General features: G+C 41.8%; 1 protein-coding gene and 1 long non-coding RNA gene across 4 annotated transcripts; one reads left to right on the top strand and one right to left on the bottom strand.

The window, feature by feature from the left end:
- Window positions 1–37: 37 nt before the first annotated feature.
- On the top strand, window positions 38–17234 carry LOC139624937 (uncharacterized). 3 transcript variants are annotated; one of them, XR_011691787.1, is made up of 4 exons: window positions 38–2725; window positions 4039–8594; window positions 10845–11001; window positions 11149–17234. It is a non-coding gene; the product is annotated as an uncharacterized lncRNA (long non-coding RNA). The 3 variants fall into 3 exon arrangements; XR_011691786.1 differs by having other exon boundaries at window positions 10845–15297; window positions 15381–17234; XR_011691788.1 differs by lacking the exon at window positions 11149–17234 and having other exon boundaries at window positions 38–430; window positions 1644–2725; window positions 10845–11121.
- Window positions 8899–25943, bottom strand: LOC139624935 (coagulation factor XIII A chain-like). The gene is made up of 18 exons (XM_071484371.1): window positions 20323–25943; window positions 19674–19735; window positions 19464–19572; window positions 18971–19147; window positions 16677–16925; window positions 16036–16154; window positions 15836–15943; window positions 15100–15274; window positions 14521–14659; window positions 13124–13227; window positions 12953–13041; window positions 12562–12715; window positions 12309–12418; window positions 11941–12106; window positions 11657–11811; window positions 11115–11251; window positions 10923–11028; window positions 8899–10003 (listed from the first exon to the last, which is right to left on the bottom strand). Exons 2-18 carry the CDS (start codon window positions 19725–19727, stop codon window positions 9968–9970), a joined length of 2187 nt encoding a protein of 728 aa, XP_071340472.1. The 5' UTR covers window positions 19728–19735; window positions 20323–25943; the 3' UTR covers window positions 8899–9967.

The following is a 25943-nucleotide window of genomic DNA, read 5'->3' as shown; positions in this document are numbered from 1 at the left end:
TTGCGCAACAAATCTGCGCATTATTGACTTTTAATCCCGAGAATATCTTTAACGTCATGGACCCGCGGCTCCATCACTGAAAGCCGCGGGTTTTAGTTTCTGCTGGTTTCTGTTTTCAGTAGAACAGAAGTTTTATCGGTTGTGCTGAGTTTAAAAGGTGAAGAGCCCCCCCCCCCCCCCCCCCCCTCCTGCTCCCCCCCCCAGCAGCCACACCGCAGGCTGCCGCACCTATCGCGAGGGTTGAGTGGAAGAAAGCGGGGGGAAGTTGCACATATCGCGGGTTTTGGAGAGAGGAGGGATGCCCACCGTCAGCCTTTGGGGGGGGGCTGCTACTGTTCCTGTAGGGAGGTGTTGGTAAAGTTATGAGCTCACATGAAAAGTTATCTATCAGTGGATGTTTGCACCCACAGCTACCTGGAGATACAACCAGGTGTGTTTGCATTTATTAAAATCTTTAAATGAAGTGTTGTGTTGCTCTTAACAGTAAAGTTTCTGAAGTAAAAAGTAAAGTAATTCAGTTTTAAAACCATAAAAACAAAGGGAATTAAGTTCATCTCAAAGTAAAACAATTCCACCTTAAAACCTCAAAAGTAAAGATTAAAGTAATTCCATCTTAACAAAGACAGGAAGAGTCCAGAGCAAAGTAAAACCATCAAGTCTCGTTTGAACCTAAATCTTAAAGCAGGAGGTAAAAAATAAAGTTACGAGTGTTTGATGCTTAAAAACTGAAGAACTTCCTCTGAATAACTTGACACTTGTTGATGTGCAGCAGTGATGAGGATGTGGTGTGTGTGTGTGTGTGTGTGTGTGTGTGTGTGTGTGATATAAGTGACGTGCTCTCTGCTCTCAGCTCCGTCTAAACTCCAGCCGCTGAAGCTGGAGACTAAATTTAAACCCTCCCTGACTTTCATTGTTAAATTTAGTGCGAGCGGCTCGACTCCTCGCTCGCTGCATGTCGAGTTCCTCTCCCACATTCCTGCCAGCCCTCCATCTCCAGATACAGACCCCTCCTCCCCATCCTCCTCCTCCCCCTCCTCCTCCTCCCATCATCCCCTGCTGGAGAGAGGAGCTCACAGGCATCTCTCCTCCCATCACACCCCTCCTCCTCCCCAGCAGGCGGCTGCAGCCGAGCAGGAAGAGTCTCTCCGTCTGTCTCGAGCTGGTTCGGCCTGTTGCTGATGAAGGAGGGAGGAGGAGGAGGGAGGAGGGGGCCTGATGGGAGGATTTGGGTGTTACCAGCAGTTTGGTTTGTGGGTAAATAACTCCAAAGAGTGAGTTTGCTTTTGTTTAGGAGCCTCTATGTCCTGCAGGCTGATGGGAATAATTCAACATTTTGAGAAATACACTTATTCTTCACAACGTTCTGCTCCACTAGAAACTTCTCACAGCGTAGTCATCAGTTCCTCGACACATTAGTGCAGATTGAGTTGTAAGTAAACAGTAAATAAAGAAGCACTGTGAAGTGAAGTGCACAGTTTTTTCCTTAAAGACTTAAAAGAAAAGCAAAAAGTGAAGTAATTCCACCTTAAAATCTTAAAAGTTTCTTAAGAAGAGTAAAAAAGTAAAGTAATACCATCTTAAAATAGAACAAAAAGTGAAGCAATTGTATCATAAAGTGAAGCAAAACGTTTCTCTTTACACAGAGTCGGACTGAAGAGCCAGACGTTTCCCCAGGAGCTGGTGGAGACCAAAACAGAGCTAAAAGAGGAAACGCTGGACTGAGGCTCATCAGGTGACACAAACATCACTGCAAAATAAATGTTCAACTAACAAATTCATCATATCAGCTTTAAGGCTGATTGTGTATCAGTGTTGTATTTACAGCTGGTTTCTGCTGAAAACTTACAGTCACACGGCGGCCATTTTCCCCCCGCGTGGTAAATATCTCAAACCATCAAAGTGTAGTTTCATCCTCCGTGTCTCTGTCACAGCTGCAGACTTTCCCTCCTGTCCCAGGTTTCGACCTCCTGATGAGCCGGGAAGAGTCTGACAGAAGAGCAGAAACAAAGCTGTGTGTACTGTTGACAGATGAAATAAAGGCAGCGGAGCTCAGCTGAGACATCCACACACTGCAGGAGTCTCCGTTTCCCTGTGAACACACACACATGCTGGTCCCCCTGTAGACCTGAGGGTACTCGTTGAAATGATGCCTTCCCTGCTCACTAACCCGTTTTAGCCTTAACCAGCACAAACACAGGCCTGCCTCCAACCTTTACCAAGGTCGTGACCCTCAAACAGCCTGTTGACGGCGGGAGGACCGGCTGAAATGTTATTCCAGCTTAAGATCTTAAAATGACAGTAAAAACATTTGACTTTACACAGAGTGGGAGTAAAGAGCCAGATATTTCCCTCCAGAGCTGATGGAGACCAAACACAGAGCTGAGGTCCAGATCCATGGACCCAACCTGCCCAGTGCCAAGAGTCCAGGCTGCTGCTGGTGGTGCTGGTGGTGGTGGTGTGATGGTGTGGGGGTGTTTTCTGGACTCACTTTGGGCCTTAACACCAGTCGGTCCTGGTCTGAAGGTCTCAGTCTGACCATGTTCGTCCTTCATGGCCACAGTTCACCATCTTCTAACAGCTGCTTCCTGCAGGATAATGATCCACGTCACAGCATCGCAATGAGTCCACTTCAGTCTCCAGACCTGGATCCAGTAGAACATCTTTGGCAGGGTTTGAATTACTGGGGGTCTGACCCTGTGATTGAGACTTGGACCCCCCAAAAGAGGTAAAAACAACAGTTTGGGGAGTTCAAACATTTATATACCCCTCTAACTTGTAACTGTCAATATCACAGTATATATCCCATATTCAGGAAGAATCCTGTAATATGATTTCTGACACCCCTGAAGCGGACTGTACCATTTCTTAACCTTTACATTAGATATACGTCTCGTCTTCCCGCCTCTGCTCCCACAGACTAATGACTATAAGAAGCAGTAACTAACTATCTAGCTTGTTTAATACACTTTACTTTCTTCAGGAAAGAATCTATAAACACTGACACTGAAGCTGACAGTTAGCAGGTAGCAGGACCTTTCATTTCCAGTGTTGGTTTGAAGTTTCATTACCAATATAAAATGTCATATATTTTAGCAAACAGAAGGAAAAATAATAATGTGATGTGATGCAGTCATGTCAACACGGAGCAGAATCTCCACGATCAACATCTCGTAGATAAACTGAGGCTGTTAGAGAGCGAAGGGCGGAGCTGCCCAGTGCTGGAGTGGTGCATTCGTCCATTACACCAAACTGTCCTCACAGATGATTTGAACTAAAATTTGTCCACATGACCTCAGACACACACACACAGACACACAGACACACAGACACACACACTGAGCCAGAAAAGCAGCTAACAGCATTACATCACTAATCCAATCACTGCTGTTCACCTTAACTGGCCACTTTTCAATTCAAATGAATGTATTGAGATACGACGAGCTCAGATCACTCAGAGCTAATTCACCAACATTAACATGACCTCGTTACTTTCACATGTGATATATCTGAGGCCGTTAAAGGCCTCTCTGACTTTACTTTCTCAGGCAACAAACACGTTGTCTCTGAACATCTTAATAACCAGAATAACCACTAAATTAACATGTAAATGAACATAATCTGGTCATGATTACATCTCCTACAAACCTGTTGTTGTTGTAGTTTAGTGGTGAAAACTGAAATAAAATATAAACTTAACTTTTTATTTTGTCTTTATTCCTTTATTTCTTGTCTTTTGCCCAAATCAACACAACTTTAGTTCCTCTGATCAACTGGAAAGTTGAGGCGTATTTTCTCCAAACACAACTAAAATGAGAGTTTTTGCACTAGATGCTTGTTGTGGCTCTGCTCAGTGTTTGTTGATGATAACTCGCCCATTATCTAATGAGATGAGATTGTTCCTGTCATCTGCTGATAACGTCAGTCTCAGTGAGTTATATAAAACTCCTCACAGCCTCTGGAAGCTGCTCAACTTTAAAACAGCAAACAGACACAAGTTTTTATTTGACTAAATCTCAAACTGATGTGTTTTTGAACTAGGTGGGAGTTGTGATGCATCGAGGGATAAAAAAGAAAAAAGCTCACCTCTCCTCCTGCATCCCGGCCTGAAAACCAGAGACGCAGAAGAGAGAGTGTGATGTTATTTATTGGACTGTAACCATGGAGCCGTTGCTGAGGAACGAACCATCGCCAACAAAAGGGTGGATTCATCCATTCATCCAGCGGAGAGCAGGAGGAGGAGGAGGAGGAGGAGGAGGAGAGGCATCCCCAAACTCAGCCGACTAGTCTCCACCAGAAAGGAGAATCTGAGCCGGAGGGTTTCCCAACACCAAGCAAGCTGACACAGTTGTTGTTGATGAAACTTCACACACTCCTCCTCCTCTTCCTCCTCCTCCTCCTCCTCCTCTTTCTTCATTGGAGCGCTGTCCGGACAGGCAGGCAGGCAGGCAGTCACATGAAGCCAACACCTGTCGGCAGTGTGGGGGATGACAAGCACATGCTGCTCTGTCTCACACTGTTTCCAGCTTCAAAAACACATGTGCACATTCGTCTCCTCTGCACGTCCACTTCATCCCCGCTCGTCTGCTCCCTGTCCGCCGCAGAGAAAGTGTCTCACTCACACTGACAAAGATGCAGCTCAGACATGTGCTCTGAAAGTGGAGCTGCAGCAGCAACAGAGGAGGGAGGATGGTGGTTTGGGGGCAGGAGAGTGGGGGGAGGGAGGAGCGGGAGAAAAACCGGTTTCCAATAGTGACGGATGATTTGTAGGTAACAGTTGTTTGCCTTGCAGCCTGAGGCCTGCCCTGCTCGGCCGGGGAGCGTGTGCAGCTGTGGACAGGGTTAAAACTGAAACCCGCTCCAACCTTTTCCACTTTGAGTCTGAAATTTAAACTAATTAAAGCTGAAATTTGTGACTTTTGATGAGTTAGAATTTGGATGTTTTCTTTCTAATACATGTTGGAGACAACAGTAACATCCAGTCCTTTACTGAAGTAAAAGCACCAATATAACAAAAAAAAGAAAGCTCCATTACAAGTAAAACTCCTGTGATTCAAAAGTTCACAAAGTATTAAAAATAATAACATTTTTAACTACTTTATATACAGTTTACTCCAGTGGTTCCCAACCTAGGGGTCGGGGCCCTCCAAAGGGTCACCAGAAAAATCCAACCAGTCCTCCAACCCTTTTTCAACCCTCTGATATGACCCATCCTGAAATAGCGCCCCTACGGCGACAGGCCTACCGCACTTTGGTTGTCATGGTTACAATAAGAAACATGCAGACTGTACAGACAGCAACATACCTACCTTTGTTGCCATGGTTACTTTAGTAATGGTCATGGCGTGGTTAGGTTTGGGAAAAGATGACGATTTTGGTTAAACTAAGTCCTTCGTCAGTTAAGTCTCCAGTTAAAGTCGCGGTTAAACAGCTGCAGAAGAAGAGGACACGACGAGATGATGGAAATGTGATGTTTGTTTTCATCTCTTCACTGGACGTGCTCAGTCACGTCACGTGCTCCATGTGCGACACAGTTTATTCACTAAGTCTGTTCCCATCAGACACTTCACACTTTAATTCATAAAAACGTTTCTGTGATATATATTTTTTTACTTCCTGTGTTTCCATGTTTATGCACAAGTTGAAAAAGCAGATGAAAACATGTGAGGCGTGGGGGACATTTTGACCAGAGTGTAATGACGTGTGCAGCCTCTAGGGGGCACTGACGGGACAGCCATGAGCTTTGTGTGGTGATGAAGCTTTAACTTTGGTCCTGTCCAGACCGCTGCCTTTCAAACACCTCCTGTCCTATTACTGCATGTTTGTGAGGACCAATTAGAGTTTCAGACTTGCAAGGACTTTTTGTCTTCAGGTCTCCACAGGCCCGTCTGAGGGTTTGGTTGAAGGGTTGAAGTTGTTATCAGGTTCAGGTTGAGGTTACAGTCTCAGGTCAGGAGACTGTACTATTACAGAGACGGTCCTCACAAGTGTAGCGGAACTAACACGTGTGTGTGTGGTGTAACTCACACTGTTAATGATTCAGTGTTGTTAAAGCAGGTGCTGCCAAAGTGTGTGTGTGAGTGTGTGTGTGTGTCAGACTGATGTGGTATCTGGACAGACCAGTTTTGTGATGCTGACACATTAGATACAGTTGCCATGACAATGGCTCACCTGTTGCTGTCAGGGGAGGGGGAGGGGGAGGGGGCTGGGAACGTTGACGGCTACAAAACTCTCATCAGTCAGATCACTCAGAGCTAATACACCAACATTAACATGACCTCGTTACTTTCACATGTGAAATATCTGAGGCCGTTAAAGGCCTCTCTGACTTCATTTTCTCAGGCAACAAACACGTTGTCTCTGAACATCTTAATAACCAGAATAACCACTAAATTAACATGTAAATGAACATAATCGGTCACAATTACATCTCCTACAAACCTGTTGTTGTTGCAGTTTAGTGGTGAAAACTGAAATAAAATATAAACTTAACTTATCAACTGGAAAGTTGAGGCGTATTTTCTCCAAACACCACTAAAATGAGAGTTTTTGCACTAAATGCTTGTTGTGGTTCTGCTTGTTGTAGCTTGATGATAACTCGCCCATTATCATGCACACACACACGCAGTGAGTGATGAGCAGTGCCTGGTGTTTGTTTGGTGTTTTGCCCGTGGGGTCAGTGTTTGGCTGGAGAATCTTTTCCCTCCTGCTCTTTAAACACTGTCAGTCAGACTCCAGCAGGCCGTCACATGACTCGTACTCACGGTGTCCTCCGTCCAGTCTCTCTACCTGATGCTGAGGTGGTCGTCCTTCCAGCAGGTTCTTCGTCTCTGCAGACGACTTCTGAAGCTCTGTGAGAGTTTATAAAAGTAGAGGTGAGGGTGTCAGAGCCAGAGTTTAATGACACATCAGTCACAGAGGTAACTTACTGCAGAACGAGTCGCTAATTGTATGAGATTATCAGTTGTTTTGTTTGTTTTGTGTTGTTATTGCCATTGTTGTTCTTCATAGCCTGAACATCACAGTCAGTGCTTTCCAATTACTGTTTAACTTTCATGTCTGTAGCGTGTTGTGGTTTTATGATCATGAAAACTGTTTTAATTACACTGTACATGTAAAAGAACAACTAACGAACAAGAGCTGAAAATTAGCAATAGCATAAACTCTCTGAGCAACACATCAGTTTCAACTAAACTAAACTAAAGTAAAAGTAATAATAATATAGGAGTATTTTTCCTAATCAAAAACAGTCTCATCCTCCGTCTGTCATTCATCTGCTGTTTGAGAATTTCACCAACACAGAGAGAGAGAGAGAGATGGAAACAGAAGCTCTCTCTGCCTCCACTAACAGATAACAAACAGAAAAGTGTATCAGGATCATTGTCAACAGGATGCTGTGTGCTGAGTGACACGTGAGTTACAGTAGAGTCTAATATTAACAGTGCTGATACCACACACTGTCGTCCTGTCAGCGCCCACACACCAGCAGTCGGACTCCAACCTGACACAGCTTCATCGCTTCAAACTCAATCACACACACGCACGCACACACACACACACACACACACAAGCAGCACAACGTCTGCTGTCACACAACCACACACTCAAGTAAAAGAGGAATTTATTAGAAGGTGAATTTCTTTTTATTTATTTTCTTTTATTTCTTCTTGTTGCTGTTAGATCTTAAATATCATTGTAATGCTTTATCATGCAGGTTTGTTATTTTCTTATTATTTTTAATAATTTAATAATTTCTTGTTTAAAAAAATAGTTAAATTAGTTGTGTTTAACTTATTAATTAATTAATTTGCTCAATTTAAATCTCAGTAAATATTTACTCATTCATTTATCGTGAGAAACTTTATTCTTCATTTATGCTGATTGTGTGATTGTTAGGTTACACTTTTTACATTTTTGAACATTTTGCTTAACATTTAGAAATAACTGAAGTGAACCAACTGATCAGGATTCATCTATTTGATCTATAATTTGTACCAAATTACCAGGTTGTTTCCAGATAAAAGTTTTAAAATGTCTTTTTCAACAGAGACCTGACCAACATACACAGGCTATAAAACAACTGTCACACTACAAAAACATAGATAATATTCATTTAAGACACACGCACAGATATCTAAGTTTTAAAAATGATCCAAATAAAGTGAAATCATATGTTTAGAGAGGAAGAATTAATTAGAAGCGCTATTTCTAACCAATAAGAAGACTTTTCCAAAAATCCGCTTCATTTCAGGAACCAAATGTTGAATTTCCAGTAAATACTGACAATAATGTACCAGGAAACCTTCAAATAAAAAATAAATTACTGATAAAAGACTGTAAACTGGTTTAAAATAACTGCAGTGTGTGCAGGTTACAGGTCGAAGTTATTCAGGTCAGAGAGGTGAGGCGTAGGAAAAGGCTGGTGGCTCCACCTAGTGGTAAACAGGTTTTACTGGTTACATAACGAGGACACAAACAGTACAGAGGTCAGTGTTTGTCCAAAGGTCAGATCTCTCTGTCTGTGTGCTGCATGTTTATTATAACACAACAGTCCCAGAGGGAGGGAGGGGAGGAGTTTGTTCCTGAACAACCCTGAGGTGAGCACAGGCTGAGTAAATACATTTACTTTCAAGTACTTTAAGGTACTTGTACTGCACATTAGTATTTCTATTTTCTGCTACTTTATTCTTCCTCTGCATGTATTTAATAAATCTAGTTACTTTGAAAATCCAGACTAATAATACAAAATAAAATGAAGACATACATTTTAAGGCATTATTATAGGTTAAAATAAGACCTGTATCCTGAACTATAATGTATATCTCTATATATAGATCAATAATTAATAGTGATTGTGACAATAATAGTCAGTGACACCTTCAGTGCTTTTGAATATGCTTTTATTGTTAGTGGACAGGTTCAGCATTAATAAGGCAAAGAAAAAAAGGTACAATCACATTAGTTTTCATCTGATAAGAGACTGAAATTAAAAATGATTTTAAACAGATTCTATAATCAGAATTTGTGTCACTGCTGCTGGTCCGACTGCTCTGAGGCTGCCCGGCCTCCTCGCTGTCAGCTCGACAGGCGTTATGATGGATTAATATTTCATGTCAACTCATTCTGTCAGAGCGGAGATCTGATGGAGACGAGCACCTGTCAGACGCCCTCACACTGGTCCAGCTGTGTCCAGCTCGATGCTTTCTGCTCATACTTCAGTTTTCTAATCTCATTTCATCATGAAAAGTTCAATTTGTTTTTAATTCAATGATTAAACTGTGGATTTAAAGGTGAGTGAGAGAAACTTCATGTTGTCAAGTTCATTATCAAGGATTATTATCAAAGATTTCTGAGCTAATATTTTTGAGGTTTCAGCTTTATTTCATTTCCCACAATATGGCCAAAAGTATGTGGACACCCCTGTCTACTTGTGTGCTTTTGGTCTGGGTCTGTTTGTCTTACTTAGTTCTAATAAAGGGAAATCTAGTACCTCTATTTAGCATTTATTAACAGTATATTAACATTTAATAAAGAGTTAATACCACACCATTTTGCAATTGTAAACAACTAATTATACATAATGTAGTTGTAAACAAGTTATAATTGTACAGTATGTTATTAAGTCTATTATTTATTATGTCATATTATAACTGTGTTACATTAATAAACACTTGCATCTCGTAACAATTACATTATACTATGTTATGAATTGTTAATTACTGCTTATAAATGGTAAACAGGGGGACGTGAAGTTAAATGTTACCAAGTATCTAATAAGTTGACAGATCTCTCAGGTTCCAGGTACGTTAACAATACTCTGAGCTACACGTGTCTGGATTTAGTTAAAGAAGAAAACAAATCATTAAAAAGTAACTTGTACTGTTTGTTGGCTCCGCCCACTCAATCTGAGGCTGCTGTGATTGGTGGAAATGATGAGGGGCATGGGTCACCATTCTGTGACCCAATCAGCTCAGGGTGAGATAATGAGATCAGCAACTCCCCACACCTGAAAATACACACCTGGATGTTAACAGATGTTCTAAAAATGTTTTTTATGAATGAATATATATCTTTTTATTGATGTTGCTATATAAACAAATACAAAAAAATTGAACAATATATCAATATAACAGTATATAGACAAAATAAACCAAACAAAGAAAAAACAGAGCATGTTAACAACTGCTAGGTTTTAGCTCGCTGATGTTTAACATGTTAGCATGCAAAAGCTAACATGTTACCATGATCACAGACGACATGGATATATGTTTATTCTTACTAAAATCCTTTTGAGTTAGATGCTAACTTCAGAATTTTACAGTAACATGCCTGCAGTCAATATTCATGTTAAATATTAAAAAATACTAGCATGCTGATATTTGGCATGTAGCATTTAGCAAACTAGGCTTTTCTTCACAGGTATAAATGCATGTTATGTTTGTTAACACTCAGCTGTTATGTTAACATGTAACTAAGCATATTAGTAAGCATGCTAACATGCTATGTATGCATGTTGTCAACCCTATTTGTGGAAATGAAGCTCATGTTTGGTTGGTTTAGCAGCTGTGCCTTGAGCTAAATGCTAAATTTAGTACAGATAAAAGTATCATGGGTACTTAATATGTATAATTTTCATGACAAATATTAACACAAATGAACATGTGTGTTTGTGAGGTATTTTTGTGTCATGTTAACATGTATCTGTATTTATCCTACAATTATCATATTTGTGTCGCTTTTATTTTCTTTCAAATTTCATGACATATTCTATCAAATGTTTCCCTCTTGGACGGGCCGGATGACGATATGAAATATCACGTAATGACAGGAACATGTCAACTCATCAGTTTAAAGCCATATTGAGGCGAACTGGTCCTGGCTGTTTAAAGACCAGTGACATGAACAGAGGAAGCTGTTGAGGTTACCTGGCGCAGTTTGCTGCAGTCCAACACTGCTACAAGGCGTCGGGGTCCATCCAGCCGAGGGGTGAACGGCTCTGTCCAGGTGAATGAAGTTTGAGGATCGATGACACTGAAACACACACAGGAAGGTTGAAGTATACAATAGAAACATCTGTGAACATCTGTGTCAGAGGTGCATAAACATGTGTGTGTTACCTGTAGTAACGTGTCCTTTCACTCATGAGTCCAGGTCCCTCCATGGCCACGTTGACGTTCTGCAGGGGGAAGCTGAAGGGGTTGGTGAAGGAAACGGTCACAAACATCTGCTGCTGCAGCCGAGGCTCGCCGCTCACCTGCGAGACAGAAAAGGGTAAAAGATTCAAAGAGCTGAGTTTCACTGTCGGGTGAACAGCGATTTTCATGCTTTAAATTAGTTGAAGTAAAACTGAGTTTGGCTTCAAACATTTTATTTAAGTATTTAACAGGTTTTTCATGTTGTGGTGATTTTACTCAAGATGTGAAGAATTTAGATGTAATGTTGCCTGTGCCCGTCCGGAAAAACAACATATTTCATCACTGTCTCATGAAATCTTAAACATACAGTTTGGGTTTTTTCCTGGTTTTAAAATTGAGTAACTGATCACGTGGTTGATAAGAAACTCTCAAACTCATGAAACTGTTAGAGACAAGACAAGACTGAAAATGTACTTAATTATTATTACTGTTGTTGTTGTTGTTATATATGTGTGTGATTTTACCGTCATGGTGAGGCTTGAGGTCTGCAGGTCGATCACCTTGATGGCGCTCACTGATTGGTCGTCAGCCTGTCCAGTCACAATAAAGTGGAGGCAGAGCTGAGAGCCCAGCTGAGGCATGTACTCCTGAGCCGTGACCTTCAGTATCACACGCTCAACTGCAGCACACACACACACACACACACACACACACACACACACACACAATAGTTGTTACACCATAATCAAAGCTGAGTTTAGACTGTACAGGGCTGTCAGGTGATCAGGTGGCTGCTGCTGTCGCTCACTCTGGTTGGGCTGCACTGTGACACTGAAGTCTTCATCTTTGAAGTGATTGGCTGTGACTCCGGTGTAGAAGACGACCGACCCAGCCAGGTGAGCGTGGACGACTCTGGGGAATTCACTCTGGTTCTGGAAATCCACCAGCAGGTTCACGTCCTGACCCAGAGAGCACTGGAGAGAGGACAGACCGACGCCACGACTGAGATGTGTTTGTTGCAGTTGATCCTGTGTCTGTTTATGTTTGTTAGTTTAGAGAGTAATCTAACAGCAGGCTGCCAGTGCTTGAGTTGCATTGTGGGTGATGTAGGCTCCAGGTTTGACAAGGAAGAAGGTGTGCAAGTATATATATATAAAACGACATGATGCGTGTTACCTGGTCAGCACTGATGAGGACGGACAGCTGGGTGTCAGCCAGCTCAGAGTGATCCCTCTCACAGCCGTATTCCTCCGCCCGAGACATAGTCCTGTTGTCTTCTGCACTACCTGCAGACACAGATCAGGTCAGTACAGGTGGAGCTCTACCTGCATGTAACTCCCACAAGCTTGAATCAGATGTTTTTTCACATGATTTTATTAGTTCATTTTGGAAGCTTGTTGCTGTGTGTGTGTGTGTGTGTGTGTGTTACCTTCAGGATACTTGTAGGTGTGTGTGATGTCTGCAGGTGCTGTGCTGCCCACAGCCTTGGTGTAAATAGCCTGTCCGACATGAGTCTTATCCACCCTGTATGGACTCAGAGTCCCGTAGCGATCCCGCTTCAGGAAGACCACATCACTGTTCACCTGGACAGACGGAGAACAGTGATTGTGACAGCTGATCACACTGAAGCTAAAGTTTGAAGCAAGTTAAATATTATTGGTGATGTTTTTAGGGCAACTGTTCCCTCTGAGCTGAGCCTATTATTACAGTATGTCCAGATTATAAGAAATAAATACATAACTAAGATTAATAGGTGATGGATAAAAAGAGTGTAACCTATATAAGCAGACTGACGGTAGAAATATAAATAAATGTTGAACCTCAGCAAAGACAAATCCGGAGTCAAACGGATGACACAGGAGACCTTCCTTAATGGCAGCGACTGAGGCTGGACCACAGCGAAAATGTCCTGAAAACCAAACACAGAGACGTCTTTATCATCCATCTGTCCACCGGTTTTATTGATCTGTCCATCGGACCGTCTGTCCTACCATCACTGGTCTCCTGGGGTGTGGAATCAACCACCTGCCATCCTCCAAGGTTGGGCGGCAGGTCAGGACGCACAATGAACACCTCGTTCCAGCAGTGGTAGTTCCTTCAGGACAAAAAATGATTTTGAACATTGTCACAGACATGAAGAAAAATTCAGGCACCACACTCTATGCTCGTTCAATCTCAAGGACCCAGGGGAACCTAAGTACATACAAACACATGAGCTCTTTTGCCCATTTGAACTAATGGACTAGTTCAGGGGTCTGGGCTTTGGGCTTTGGGCTCCCCTCAGATAAATTAGTAATTTGACACCATTAAAAGTATGCTGAATTAACTAATAGCAACTCCTGTTTGCAATGTACTCATGGATGAACAGATAAGTATGACTGGATTACTTTGAAAGGGAGGAAAACTTAAAAACACGATTATTCTCTTTGAAGTCTGGAGTATATTTTATCCATGACTTCTAAGTGGCTCTATGGACATTTATTCGCCATCGACATCAGATATAACATCATCTTCAGGAAGTGAAACTAATGCTGAAACTAGAAAATAAATGTATAATGTCTGTGTGTTCAGATTTGACTGAGTTATGACTCAGAAGAATCTGAATTTCAACACAAACTGCGGTTCGCGACCTACAGTCAATTTTCCTACGCCACCACAAGGGGACACCTCACAGTTTGAAAACTTCTGAACTAGTCTAATAAATTAATCTAGAGATTATTAGATATGATCATGTGATTCGGCATGACTCCATTTAAACAGGTGGCTTCAATCAGATTCAGACTCTGAAACGGCTACTTTGCTAGGCTAGGCTAGCTAGCTTGTAGCAGGGTGTTATTTTTTGTCCGTCATTATGGGGTTTAGCTGTTCCCTCATGTGTGGTGTCATAATACTAACTACTAATTACTAACATGTCATATCATCAAAATCAAATTTCCAGTCCTTAGAAACAGGTAGGAAGAGTGAGTAAATTTAGCATCACCTGAGGCGCCTAGCTTCGGCTATCTCACCAGTTAGCTTTAAGTTAGCAGGACTGATTCTCCAGGTGTTGGGTTTTAATGTTTGTAATGTTTCATGGAATTCACACATTTCTAAGGCACAATTTTATTTTTTATGTAAAGGGGGAATTTTGGCTTGAAAATGTAGAAAGAAGCTACAGACAGAGCTCAGGTGCAGGGGGGAGGCTAACTGTTGCTCGGTCGTGTAGATGTTCACCTTTATTTCAACATATAACTGGTTCTTTGGGATCTCCTGGACACATATCTTGCCAAAATGCTTAAAATGTTATTTACATTATTTATTTCTTGACACAAAAACCTTTTGGGTTAAATTCTAACTTTGTAAAAACTGATCTGGGCAAGTAAAGAAAACCCTGACGGCCTGAACCAACCAGATGGAGTCCCTGGTGTGGCGTCTGTCCGGCGTCCCGTCGGGCTTGAAGATAAGGTCGGTCTTCAGGTTGCCCGTGTTGTCGTGAGCTGAGGAGAAGTTGGTGATGACCCTCGCTGGGATGCCGAGGCAACGCAGGACTGCAGAGATATGAAGTATTTTAATACAGCATCAGTTTCTGGCCTTAAAAAAATCACACTCACGACTCTGCTCCCATTAAATCTAATGTTAAAAACCCTGTACAGTGCTAGAAAGACTACAATTATCTAATAGCTGCAGTCACCTGTTACTTTTTGGCTCAAGACTTTGTGGTCATTGTGTTTCTGTGGTTGTTTTGCTTCTTTTTGTTGTCATTTTAAGTCTCTATGCAATTGTTTTGCATCTCTTTGTGAATATATGTCTTTCTGTCTTTTTGTTTCTCTGTGGACATTTTGAGTCTCTAGTTGTCTTGCGTCTCTTTGGGGTTGTTTTGTGTCTTTTTGTAGTCATGTTGTGGCCTGTTCATTGGTCCATCCATGCTTGAAGTTATCTGAACCTCCCGACTCAACAAGTGCACCCTGGTCACAGTTTGTGCTCTTACAGGTGTTGAAGACTCCGGCGAACACCCAGCACTGGGCGTAGCAGACAGGGACTCCGGTGTTGACGTACTGCAGCAGGATCTTGGCGCTGCCTGTCCAGGAAGTCGGGGGCTTGCCCATGGAGAAGTCGTCGCTCCAGTTCCCCACCAACACACCATTATCGTCCTGAGAGTTCAACTGAGGGGAGAGGGAGGTCAAAGGTCAGTGATTCTGAGACAAGAGTTGATCCTCCCGTGTCCTTGTCTTTGTTGGACTCAGTTCTACCGTATCAAACTTTCATCAGTCTACAGGATCCATCTCCTGAGAACCATGAAGGTCTGAGCAGTTCATCCTATAGCTGCAGGGATATTTCACTCTGGACCAAAGTGCTGCAGTAATGGACCAAGTTTTCTTCTCTCATGTTTATGTACCCACAAACCCAACGACCACCGTTTACAAACGATTTTTCACTGACAACATTTACTATTTTATTTGTAAAAAATCTAATATGGAAATGAACACTTTCTCCATTTCCCCTTCTTTGAATAATTATTGTAATGAACAGATAAATGTGAGCTGATTTTTAGCACATTATGAGGAAAGTTTCTAAGAAATTAGCTTGAAAATACCAGACCTGTAAAAAAGTGCAGCATTTTGGAGAATACTGAGTAACCACAGCTCCTAAATAGACAGAAAAACTAAGATGGCTGACAGGACAAGTCAGTCAGGTGAATCAGTTTTCCCGCTGTGTGCCCTCACCATGGCCGACCCCTTCCTGACCACTTTGATGACGTTGCTTCGGTTGTAGATCGGCATCCGAGACGCATCCAGGATGTAAATGCAGGCGTCCAAAATGCCACGTTCAAACTGCGGAGAGAGAAAACACTCTTCATGATTTCTATGAAGAATGTGTGTGTGTGTGTGTGTGTGTGTGTGTGTGTGTGTGTGTGTGTGTGTACCTGGCCATACATCCAGTTGCGGTGTGACACGGCTCCGACTGAGCCCTGATAGATCACACCTGAGTCGTTGAGGACGTACTCCCTCCGCTCTGCTTCATTCGGCAGAAACACGGCGTCTTCTGCAGAGACACAAACAGACAACACGTCTCACCTGAACAGGTATTTATTTTATTTACTTATTTTACTTTAATCTGTATCTAGAGTTGCAGTTACATTCTGACACATAAGAAAAGGTGACTCCTCAGTGTGGCCTGAGAGAAGAGACCCAGAGCCACACTCCAAGCGTCGCACAAATTTTAACCAGTTTTCCAGAAAACTGACAAAAGAAAATGTGGATTAAAGCTCCTGTGGTGTGAACATGAGCTGCTGGAGCTAATTGTCCAGTTGGTGCCATTAAACCACTGCAGAAGAAGAAAATACAACATTTCATCATTTACTCACTGAATCTGTTCCCACACTTCAGCCAAGCGTCAAAACATGTGCATGAAAGCAGGCGGATGGAAACCTTGTTTTCACAATTCATACACGTGTCTATGAAGATACAGATTACAGCAGCTTCGTCTCTGAAGAGAACAGGACAGAGGAGCAGTATTTCTCTCTGCCACCAGGGGGCAGTAAAGGGTCAGTGCATGTGTTCGTACCAGGACACCAGGCGTTGAAGAGCAGGTACAGGTCAGTGCTGGTGTCCCTCTTGGTCCTCTGCATGCCGCCGCCCACCATGATGGCCACGTAGGTGCGAAACTTCCCCACGACGGCGTCGGCTGTCGGGGTGATGCCCAGGGTCAAAGTTGCATCAGTAGACTCCAGGATGTGGCCCGACCATGGGCCCCCGGCACGGGACCCAAACGTCACCACCACCTGGGTCCCCTTACTGGCAGAGGGGTTAGAGCCTGGAGGAGGAGGAGGAGGAGGGGGAGGAGGAGGAAGAGGAGGATTAGTGATGGAGAGGACAGATAACAAGGAGAGGAGAGGAGAGGAGACAAGCCGAGAGGAAACAAGGGGAGATTAGAGGAGACAAAGAAGGCAAGACAAGAAACAAGAATAGGAGGAGGGAGGAAGAGAGGAGAAGAGACAAGGTGAGGAAACAAAATAGAAGAAGGAGGTGAAATAAGGAGAGAGGAAACAAGGAGAAGAGAGGAAAGTTGACAAAAAGTAAAGATGAGTTCAGAGAGGAAGGAGCCGATAAAAGAGAGGAGGAAGGAGACATCAACATCAAACTGCTCCAGTGATGCTGAACGAGCTTAAATGAGCTGTGTGACAACATCTGGACCAAGTGTCAGCTGATACACTCATTTATTATTATTATCATTATTATTATTATTATTATTGTTATTATCTTTTTTTATTTTAAAAAAATTGAGAGAAAAAGTGAAATTATGAAGCAGACAAGTGAAAAACAGTTCATATCATAAACTGAAGTGGAAGGATATTGATTTATTGATCAGCTTATGAACTATCCAATTTTTTTGGACTGATAAACGGCCCCCACTCTGTGGGACCGACAGACACATGGCCTGACCTCTCGGGCCCCTGGGCCCTGTTGGTATCAACAGAGCTGTTGTTGCTCTCAAACCTTTCAACTTTAAACTGCAGTGAACATGAGTTAGATTAAAGAAAATCGAATGTGTAATAAATTAATTAGATAATAAAGTTGCTGAATGAAAACGTGCACGTCTAACGTGCACTTTACCTACAGCTTCTTTAATCACATCAGTGAAAATTATTTATTTCCATTATATCTGTATTAGTTGTTATTGTAAGTGATTGTTTGCCTTGTTAAAAGTTAAAATGTTCATAAAATAATTAAAAAAGATAATAAAAGTTAAAGTAAAACTAAATGTATCTAATTTTGAGATGTTTTTTTAATCTTTTTTTCTTCAGTTGAAGTTGAATCTGTGAACATCTGTCACACAGCAGCTCTGAGATGTCTGAAGTATGTTTTCTAATGACACTGCCACAGGGAGTGTGTGTACTAATTAGCCAGCCAAATGAACGTGAGGCTGCCTAACGAACCGGCGGTTGTCTAATCGCTCTGTGGTAACAAACATCTCTTCATCAGCTAATTGGTTAACGAGGGAGCAGCTTAAGTGTTGGTCTCAGGCGGGTCTGGCTGTGGCCACTGAGCATGCTCTGTGACACAGACCACACCCCCGTATATCTGCGAAACAGACTGGAGCTGTTCATAATTTAATATGTAATAATTCATAATGTATAATACTGATCTCCACCACAGTGTCAGCCCTTTGTAATTCATGTCATTAGTTCTAATTATATATTTTATCTACGATACTTGTAGAGTTGCGTCATAATATCATTTAGAAATAAGGTGACATGACTTTACTCCTATTCATCTTAATACATCTGATATTCATACATCACCTCTTTTCATATTTCATATCTATATTAGTGTATATGTTTTAATGAATCACTGTTGTTATGCACCTTTAATACTTTTTTTGATGCAGATGAAAATTTAAGTATCATAAAGTTAGTGAGGTCGGAGCTTTCAAACTTTTTCAGATTTTTGCTGATTTCAACATTTTATTGTATTTAGACAAAGCGAGTTTATATTAATATTTGATAAATTTGTCTTATTGTCAATGGTGTCCACAGATGTCGAGTTTCTCTTTGAGTTTTGACCTGTTTTAGTACGACAGAGGAGTTTTTCTGTGAGTCCACCAGTGTGCATGTTATTCCTCTGATCTACAGGTGGTGACACCTGCAGCAAAGAAGACTGTTACCTCTGCATGGACGTAAACACGTATTTGTTTTGTTTCCCTGCAAGAAAAAGCCATAAGACACGTTTAAATAGCAGTCAAAACCGAGATCTGAGTCAAAGGTGAAACTCTAAGATCTGGTTCAGACTCAACATCTGACTGGATCTGTGGCTCTAAAATCTCCCTGAGTGAGAGATAAGACCAAGGTTCAAACTCACCAATCAGGAACTCAAGCTGGAAGTCGTCTTCCTGGGTCAGCGGGCGGCTGAAGGTGACCCTCATGATGAACTCCAGACCACGTCGGACCACCAGGTTCTGGATGTCATAGGCGGTGGTGAAGTGCTTTGGTTTGTTGACCTGCTGACACATGTCGACGTTCTGCACCGACAGAGACCCTGGGAGGGAGGATTTAGTTTTTAAAGCTCTGTGTGGACCGACCCCAGGTTCATCTCTTCTCTCCACGGACATCTTTAAAACCCTGGTGAAGGCCCATCCCTCTTCATCATGTCTGACCACTCTATCTTTATTTGTTCTCTGTGAGATAACGTCATATTTGACAAATATGTCCCTGTATCAAGAGTGATGTTGCCCTATGTCAGCTATAATGGGATATATAATTATCACATATATAAATCCTCTGGTTATATGGAGATATCTGAAGTAGCCCTAGTGAAAAGGACAGAATATTTAACATCAAATGAGATGACTTACCTGCGTCAGATGGATATGATCTGGGCGCAGCCTCTGTGTCAGCACCTTCATCAAAAGGTTGAAATTCTGGAAAATCGTCCTCTTCAGTCGTGAGGTTGGAGGTCGGCACCTAAAGAGCATAGAAAATAATCATAGAATAAAGAAAGAAAGGACAAGACATTTTATTTTCTGGCTCAAAATAAACTGTAGAGTTTTTGTTGGGTGTGATACCGGCTGAGTGTAGCGCCCCCTGTAGGTGTTTGGTCCGTTGTTTGGATGAGACATGATGGTCACTGGACAGAGAGAGAAAAAACTATGAAATAAAAAATAAATGACATGTTTTAATAACACCTGAACAGCAGACTCATGATAAACAATGGGAAAATATAAATATAAAAAAATACAACACAATGATATAAGACCATGAATGTAAAATATGAACTAAATGTGACTGTAAATCTGGATGAAATAAAGTCAATAATATTATAATATTATAATTAACAAGAAATATATCATATATAAAGTATATATACTGTAGTGAGCATTTATTGTGAAATACCAGATAATTTTACCTCTTTGAGCAACAAAAAATATTAAAAACACTAACAGGATTTAAAGACTGAGAAACATTTCAGGTTTGATTAATTTGGAAAAGAATTTAAATGTTGTTAAATGTTAATGAGAAAATGTCATGAAACAGTTTTGATGCTGAAAGAAAATATACATTCTTTAAAAATGATAGAAAAGACATATTTGCCTTGTTTTTTTACAAATGTTTTTTGCAGAAAATGTGCAATAAAATAAATAAATAAATAAAATAATAAATTAATATAATTAAAAACCAAGAGGACATAATGAAAATGTGCAGTGTGAGTCTCACCGCTCAGATGAAGGAGGGACGTTCGTCTGTCAAGTCTCTGATGACTGGATCAGATGATCAGATCGACTTCAGCACCAGTTTATATTCACACACTGCTTCCTCTTTTCTCTCTCTCTCACACACACACACACACACACAGTGAATATTCATAATTTTTTTTAATTTTTAGGGGATTTTTGTCGTTACATTTTCTTTTTTAATTTCATTTTCTTCTTTTTGTCATCACTGACTGACACAATACTCATGCAATAAACACACAAACATGCACTAGATATGCAACAGACCCATAAACACACTGTCACTGCAAGCTGATCACTTGAATGGCCCATCTCACTATTTCTTCTTTTCCACTATTCTTATTATTGAAAATACAACAGAGAGCAAAACTGATACACCTCTGGTCAGTATCAATAAAATGTATTTAATACAAATGTATTTGTTCTTAGTCAAAGGTAGAATGAAGCCTGTTCGTTTGAAAAACAGTTCATGCTTTTATTTTGTAATATTTTGTTTGTATAGATTTGATCTTCCTGGACGTGGACGATATCAGATACAGTCATTGTGCCAAGCCTGAAGTGTGTGTGTGTGTGTGAAGGTGACCTCGACCCAAACAAACCGACTTGCGACATGACGATGTCACAATGTTTACAACAAACAGCTGACAGATGCAGAATTCTTTCATTTTCTGCTGAAGTTCACAGTTCAGAGACAAATAAACTCCATCATTTATTGAGTTACTTTGATGATTCACATTAATATCACAAATTATGATCCACACACAGCAGACATGTTGAAAACAGTGCGTCGGGTGCTGCTCCACCACGTGTCTCGGCCTCTGAACTCGCTGGAGGGACGAGGCTTTCTCACACATGATGATCAGTGACCCCTCGAGACCTGTGGTGGAGGAACTGTCGTCCTGTCTCTCCACTCATTTTTCAGGTTTTGCCTTTAATTTGTCACCGTCTGTATCATCAGGTTAAAACTTTATTGATCCCTGTGAAGATTCACATGTTGCCCTGAAGCATATAAAGTAATATGGAGTAGCTCCCCTCAGCACATGAACGCATCAGTAATTATTATTCTGAAATTAGCCATGCTGCATAAAGAGCATAAGGATGTTTTGATGCCAATACCTTTGTACTTTTGAATTAAAATATTAAGTGCATGACTTTTACTACTACAGCTGAGGACGGGCTCAATAGTTCGATCTGAAACTTGTGTCACATCAGGTTTAATAAAATGATCCATATAAACTGCAACAAGCTCAGCTTCTTCCTCTGCACACAGGTTGTTTTTATCCTCTTTACCTCCACAGGTTGATGAAGGAAGGTCCAGTTTCAACTAAATAAAAAACTGGATTTAAAGCAGAAGTTCTGCATAAATGCACCTGTGCATGCGCAGGTAACATGAAGATCCACAGTCGTGTTTGTGCTTCACTGTGTTTTCATACCTGAACCACGACAGAACGACACGTCCACAAACACTTGAACAGAGACCAGACAGTTCACCACTAAACAGTGGCATTAAAGACAAACTGGTGTTAATTAACTGATGAGAAAAACAAAGGTTATTAACGAGAGGCTCAAACTGTCTGGATCATCTGATCTGACTTGATTACACATCATCTAAAGGTTGTGTATTTGCAGTTTTGAGAAAATGTGTCATTGTCTCAGGACGTGTGAGAAATGTGTCGACAGTCTCATCCTGCTGAATCATCTTAAACGAGCTCAGTGTTAATGAAGTCTGGTCTTTGGTTAACAGCTGACTAACAATGATGGTTGGTTTTGGTGCTTTGATTTAACGACAGACTGAGACAGAAAGACGTCAAACTGATCTCTACATTCAGTTTCTTCTACCAAACAGAAAACAGGTGAAATGTAACTGAGCACATTTAAACTGATGTGTAATGTTGAGATGCTGCAGAGGGAAATATCGTCTGTGTAGATTTCACTGAGGGTGTGGAAAGTTGTGCAGTTTTATGTCGTTTTATTTTTCTGCATGAAAAGCTGTTTCCTCTGCAGAAACTTCCTGTGACCTCGAGCAGGTCATCCTGACACGCTGCAGCTGATTGGTCAGATGTTCAGCTTCCTGTTTGTGGACCGACGTCTCTGTTCTGCTCTGAACTCAACAACAAAGCTCTGACTGACTCTCAGAGCAGAGGCTGCAGAGTAAGGGTGAAGCTGAGCTCTTCATGTTCTCTGCGTCTGAAGACAGGTGAAGTGGACCGGAGACTCCTCGCTACCTGTCGGTGTGAATCCTTGTCTCCTACAGTCTGGAGGAAACTTAACGCTGGTTCCCTTCTGCCGTAAGAGGGAAAAAGAAGAAGACTCAGTAACTATCATGTCAGTCAGTGTGGGAGGTTTCCACAAAAAGATGGGCGGAGCCTCTGTGACATCACCTGCAGGTTTCTAAAGCTCAGAGTGAGCTGCTCTGCTGTTGCCATCTTGGCAGTGCCTGACTCCACCCCTAATTCCCAGCTAATCCAAATATGGGCAAAGAGCTGGGACATGTGCAGCTGAGACTTCAGTGTGTCACAAGCACAGATGAGAGCCTTACTCAGAGGCTAACCCAAGACAAATTCATTCCCTGGCTAATTAGCTAATTAACAAGCTGAGCGCGGTCACTGATACCTGCTAAAGTGCTAACATCAAAATAAAGTAACACAAGAATTTCACTCAGGTCAAAAAACAGGAGAACAGACTTCCTCGTTTATTTGTATGTAAAATCCTCTCCAAGGAACCAACACCACAAACACGGCCGGGACGCTGCACAGACAGCTAGCAGCTAGACACCGAGAGGCTAGTCAACCGTGACAGCCCCCACCTGTCACTCAAAGAGGCCACACCCTCAATTCTCCATACCATACTATCATCTGGAGAACATGAGCATCTGAACTGAACTTCATGACTATCCATCCAACAGCAGTCGAGATGTTTCTGTCTGTGCTGCAGGTGTTTAAACAGGTAACTTCACCTGGTTGTCAGGACAGATCATGATCACTCAGAAAACCAAATTTCGTGTTTGCACATTAGCACTGATCTTTGTTAAGGAACTAAAGATTTCTTGTAATGCTGTAAAAGATTTTGGCCTGTGAACAAACACAGGTAAAGGTTGTCTCCTCGGATGTCGGGACCGTGTTGAACCATCTCTCTCCTCCGCTGCGGCGTCTCATCAGTCACCAGACGACACGGTGAAATGTTAGAGGTGTTGTTCTGTGGTCTGTGGGCAGACGGCCAGTCAGAAGTAAGAGTCTTCAGGTTTCAGGCCCATCTGTCCCCCAGAGGACGAGTCACCGTCTCTCACCTCCTAATCTGCCTGACTCATCAGGACTGACTGAGGGTTATTATGGTCTGTCAGCAGATCTGCGCTCAGAAAAATGGACGGGATGGACAGAAGGACAGGAAGAGAGAGAGGAGGCAGAAGAACAGAAAAATGAGGAGCGAAAAGGAGCCAAGAGGACAATAAAAGTAAACGAATGAGGCCGTCAATGTGACCGCAGTGTCCCTGGGTTCAAGTCCAGATGTGGAGTTTGCTGCAGGTCTTTTCATGTTTGACACATCTCTAATGTCCACCATCGAAAAATAAAGACAGAAAGGCTGAAAGAAAAGAAAAAGAGGACAAAAGGAGGACAGGATAAGGAGAAAATATAAAAGACAAATCAAATAAAGAAAAGGAGAGAATATAAAACAAGACAATACAGGATATGACAGGAAACAGAAAGAGACAAAGGGACAGAACAGGAATGGACAAAAAGAAGAAAAGGTGAAAAAGTAAAATCTGTCTGTATGATCTCATTTTTGAGGTCAACTTGTCTCTGACACGGAGGAGGAGGAGGAAGAGGAAGAGGAAGTGAGAGCAGAGGAGGTCACCGTGCTCCTCGGTCATGTTGCTCTGTGTTTACAGCGTTATCACTCGATTTCATGTGAATTCAAAGAAAACTAAAAAAACTAATTCAAGGAAAATATTTCTGACATCACAGGTGAAAATAACTCAGGGTCTGGGGTTGGTAGATCATTTCATACAGGCGTTCATGATCCCCAGAGGATGAAACCTCTCCTTTCTCCATGAGGTCGACATTTTGGTTTTATTTTGACCACTCACAGGTGGATCACCTCAACATCATCACCTCAGACATTCATGGTTCCCAGAGGATGATAAAACAAAATCACAAAATCTAGATCACACAAAATTCTGTACGTTCATGTTTTGTAGAAGATGAATCTCACTGACTTTGGAGATCCTCTGAATTTTCTTCTAGCTTGACGTTTGAGGTCAATCTGAACGTAAATATCTCTGCAGAATGGATTCACATTCATGGTCCCCTCAGCATGATCCTCTGATTTTTCATCCGGCGTCATTATCAGGTCAAAGTTTGCACTGTGAAATATTTCAATATCTATTATTGACATTTAGTACAAATATTCATGGTGCCCAGAGGATTAATCCTAATGCCTTCATCCAGCACCACCATGAGGTTGACTTTTTTTCTTTGGGAGATATTTTGACAACTAATGGAGGGATTGCTGTGACTTTTCATCTAGAGACACCAGTGGGTCAAAGTTTGCACTTAACCTGTGAAATAACTCAAGGTCTACTGAACGGACATTCATGGTCCCCAGAGGATGTTTCCTCTTGCTCTCTAACACTGACATATTGACAGAAATGTTGGTTGATATGTGTTTGTTCTCTCACGCCTCCATTGGGTTGATATTTTCATATGAGCCTCAAACGTCTCAACTGCAGTTTTCATGTTTCCCGCAGGATGAACCGTGATCAGTCCAGTACTTCAGTTTATGAGCTGACTACAGCGACCTGCATCAAGCCACCACTGAGGACACTGAGGTCATGTCCTGTGTTCTTGTTCATCTGGGGATTTAAGTGTCTTTTTATCTGAGGAATAATTACAACAAGCACAAACACTTTAAATGTTTTAAGACAGACTGGAAAGACTCAGTGGTTACAGAGCAGTGAGAGGAAGGAGGAAACTTCACTTTGACAGTTTGCACATTTAGCTTCTCTCCTCCAGACGCCCACGAGGGAATCCACTGAATAAACCTGATTTCCAAGCTCACCAACATTACAGGCAGCCAGGAGCCAGAGAGCAAAGATCAGAGCAAAGATGGAAGATCCCTGTGGTCACTGTACAAGAGAAACACAAGGAGAGACAGTGATGAAAAAGCAAATGAAGGAGCAGGAGAGGTTCTGTGCAGAGGAAGTCCTGATATTGAATTATTCTCCTTTTGTCTAAACTTGAGAAAACTCCTCAGAGGTTTGGTCCAGAGATGAGTTGAGTGTCTCAGAGCTGCAGAACAAACGGCTCATCTCCACCTCGGGAGTACGAGTCAATACCCAGCGGTGAGTCACCGCCGCCAGCCCGCAAACCAATTACAGCCTCAACAGGCGCTTTGTACCGAGGCAGGCCTGTAATTATCCTGCAGGGATTAGAAAACCCTTGTGCACACACAGACACGACTAATTAATAAATAAGAGATGAAGTAAAGCTGAGAGACAACGACAGGTCCACAGATTCAAGGGACAACAAATCTGTTCTGAAGGTGAATTAAATAAAGATTTTATTATTAGCAAGATATATTCTGACCCTTTCAGAATCTATCTGAGTC

The sequence above is a fragment of the Trachinotus anak genome, unplaced genomic scaffold (genome assembly GCF_046630095.1).
Source record: "Trachinotus anak isolate AG129_WGS33_773 ecotype Australia unplaced genomic scaffold, CSIRO_AGI_Tana_v1 ptg000009l, whole genome shotgun sequence".
Classification (NCBI taxonomy): Eukaryota; Metazoa; Chordata; class Actinopteri; order Carangiformes; family Carangidae; genus Trachinotus; species Trachinotus anak.
This window is presented reverse-complemented; position numbering and strand designations above follow the sequence as displayed.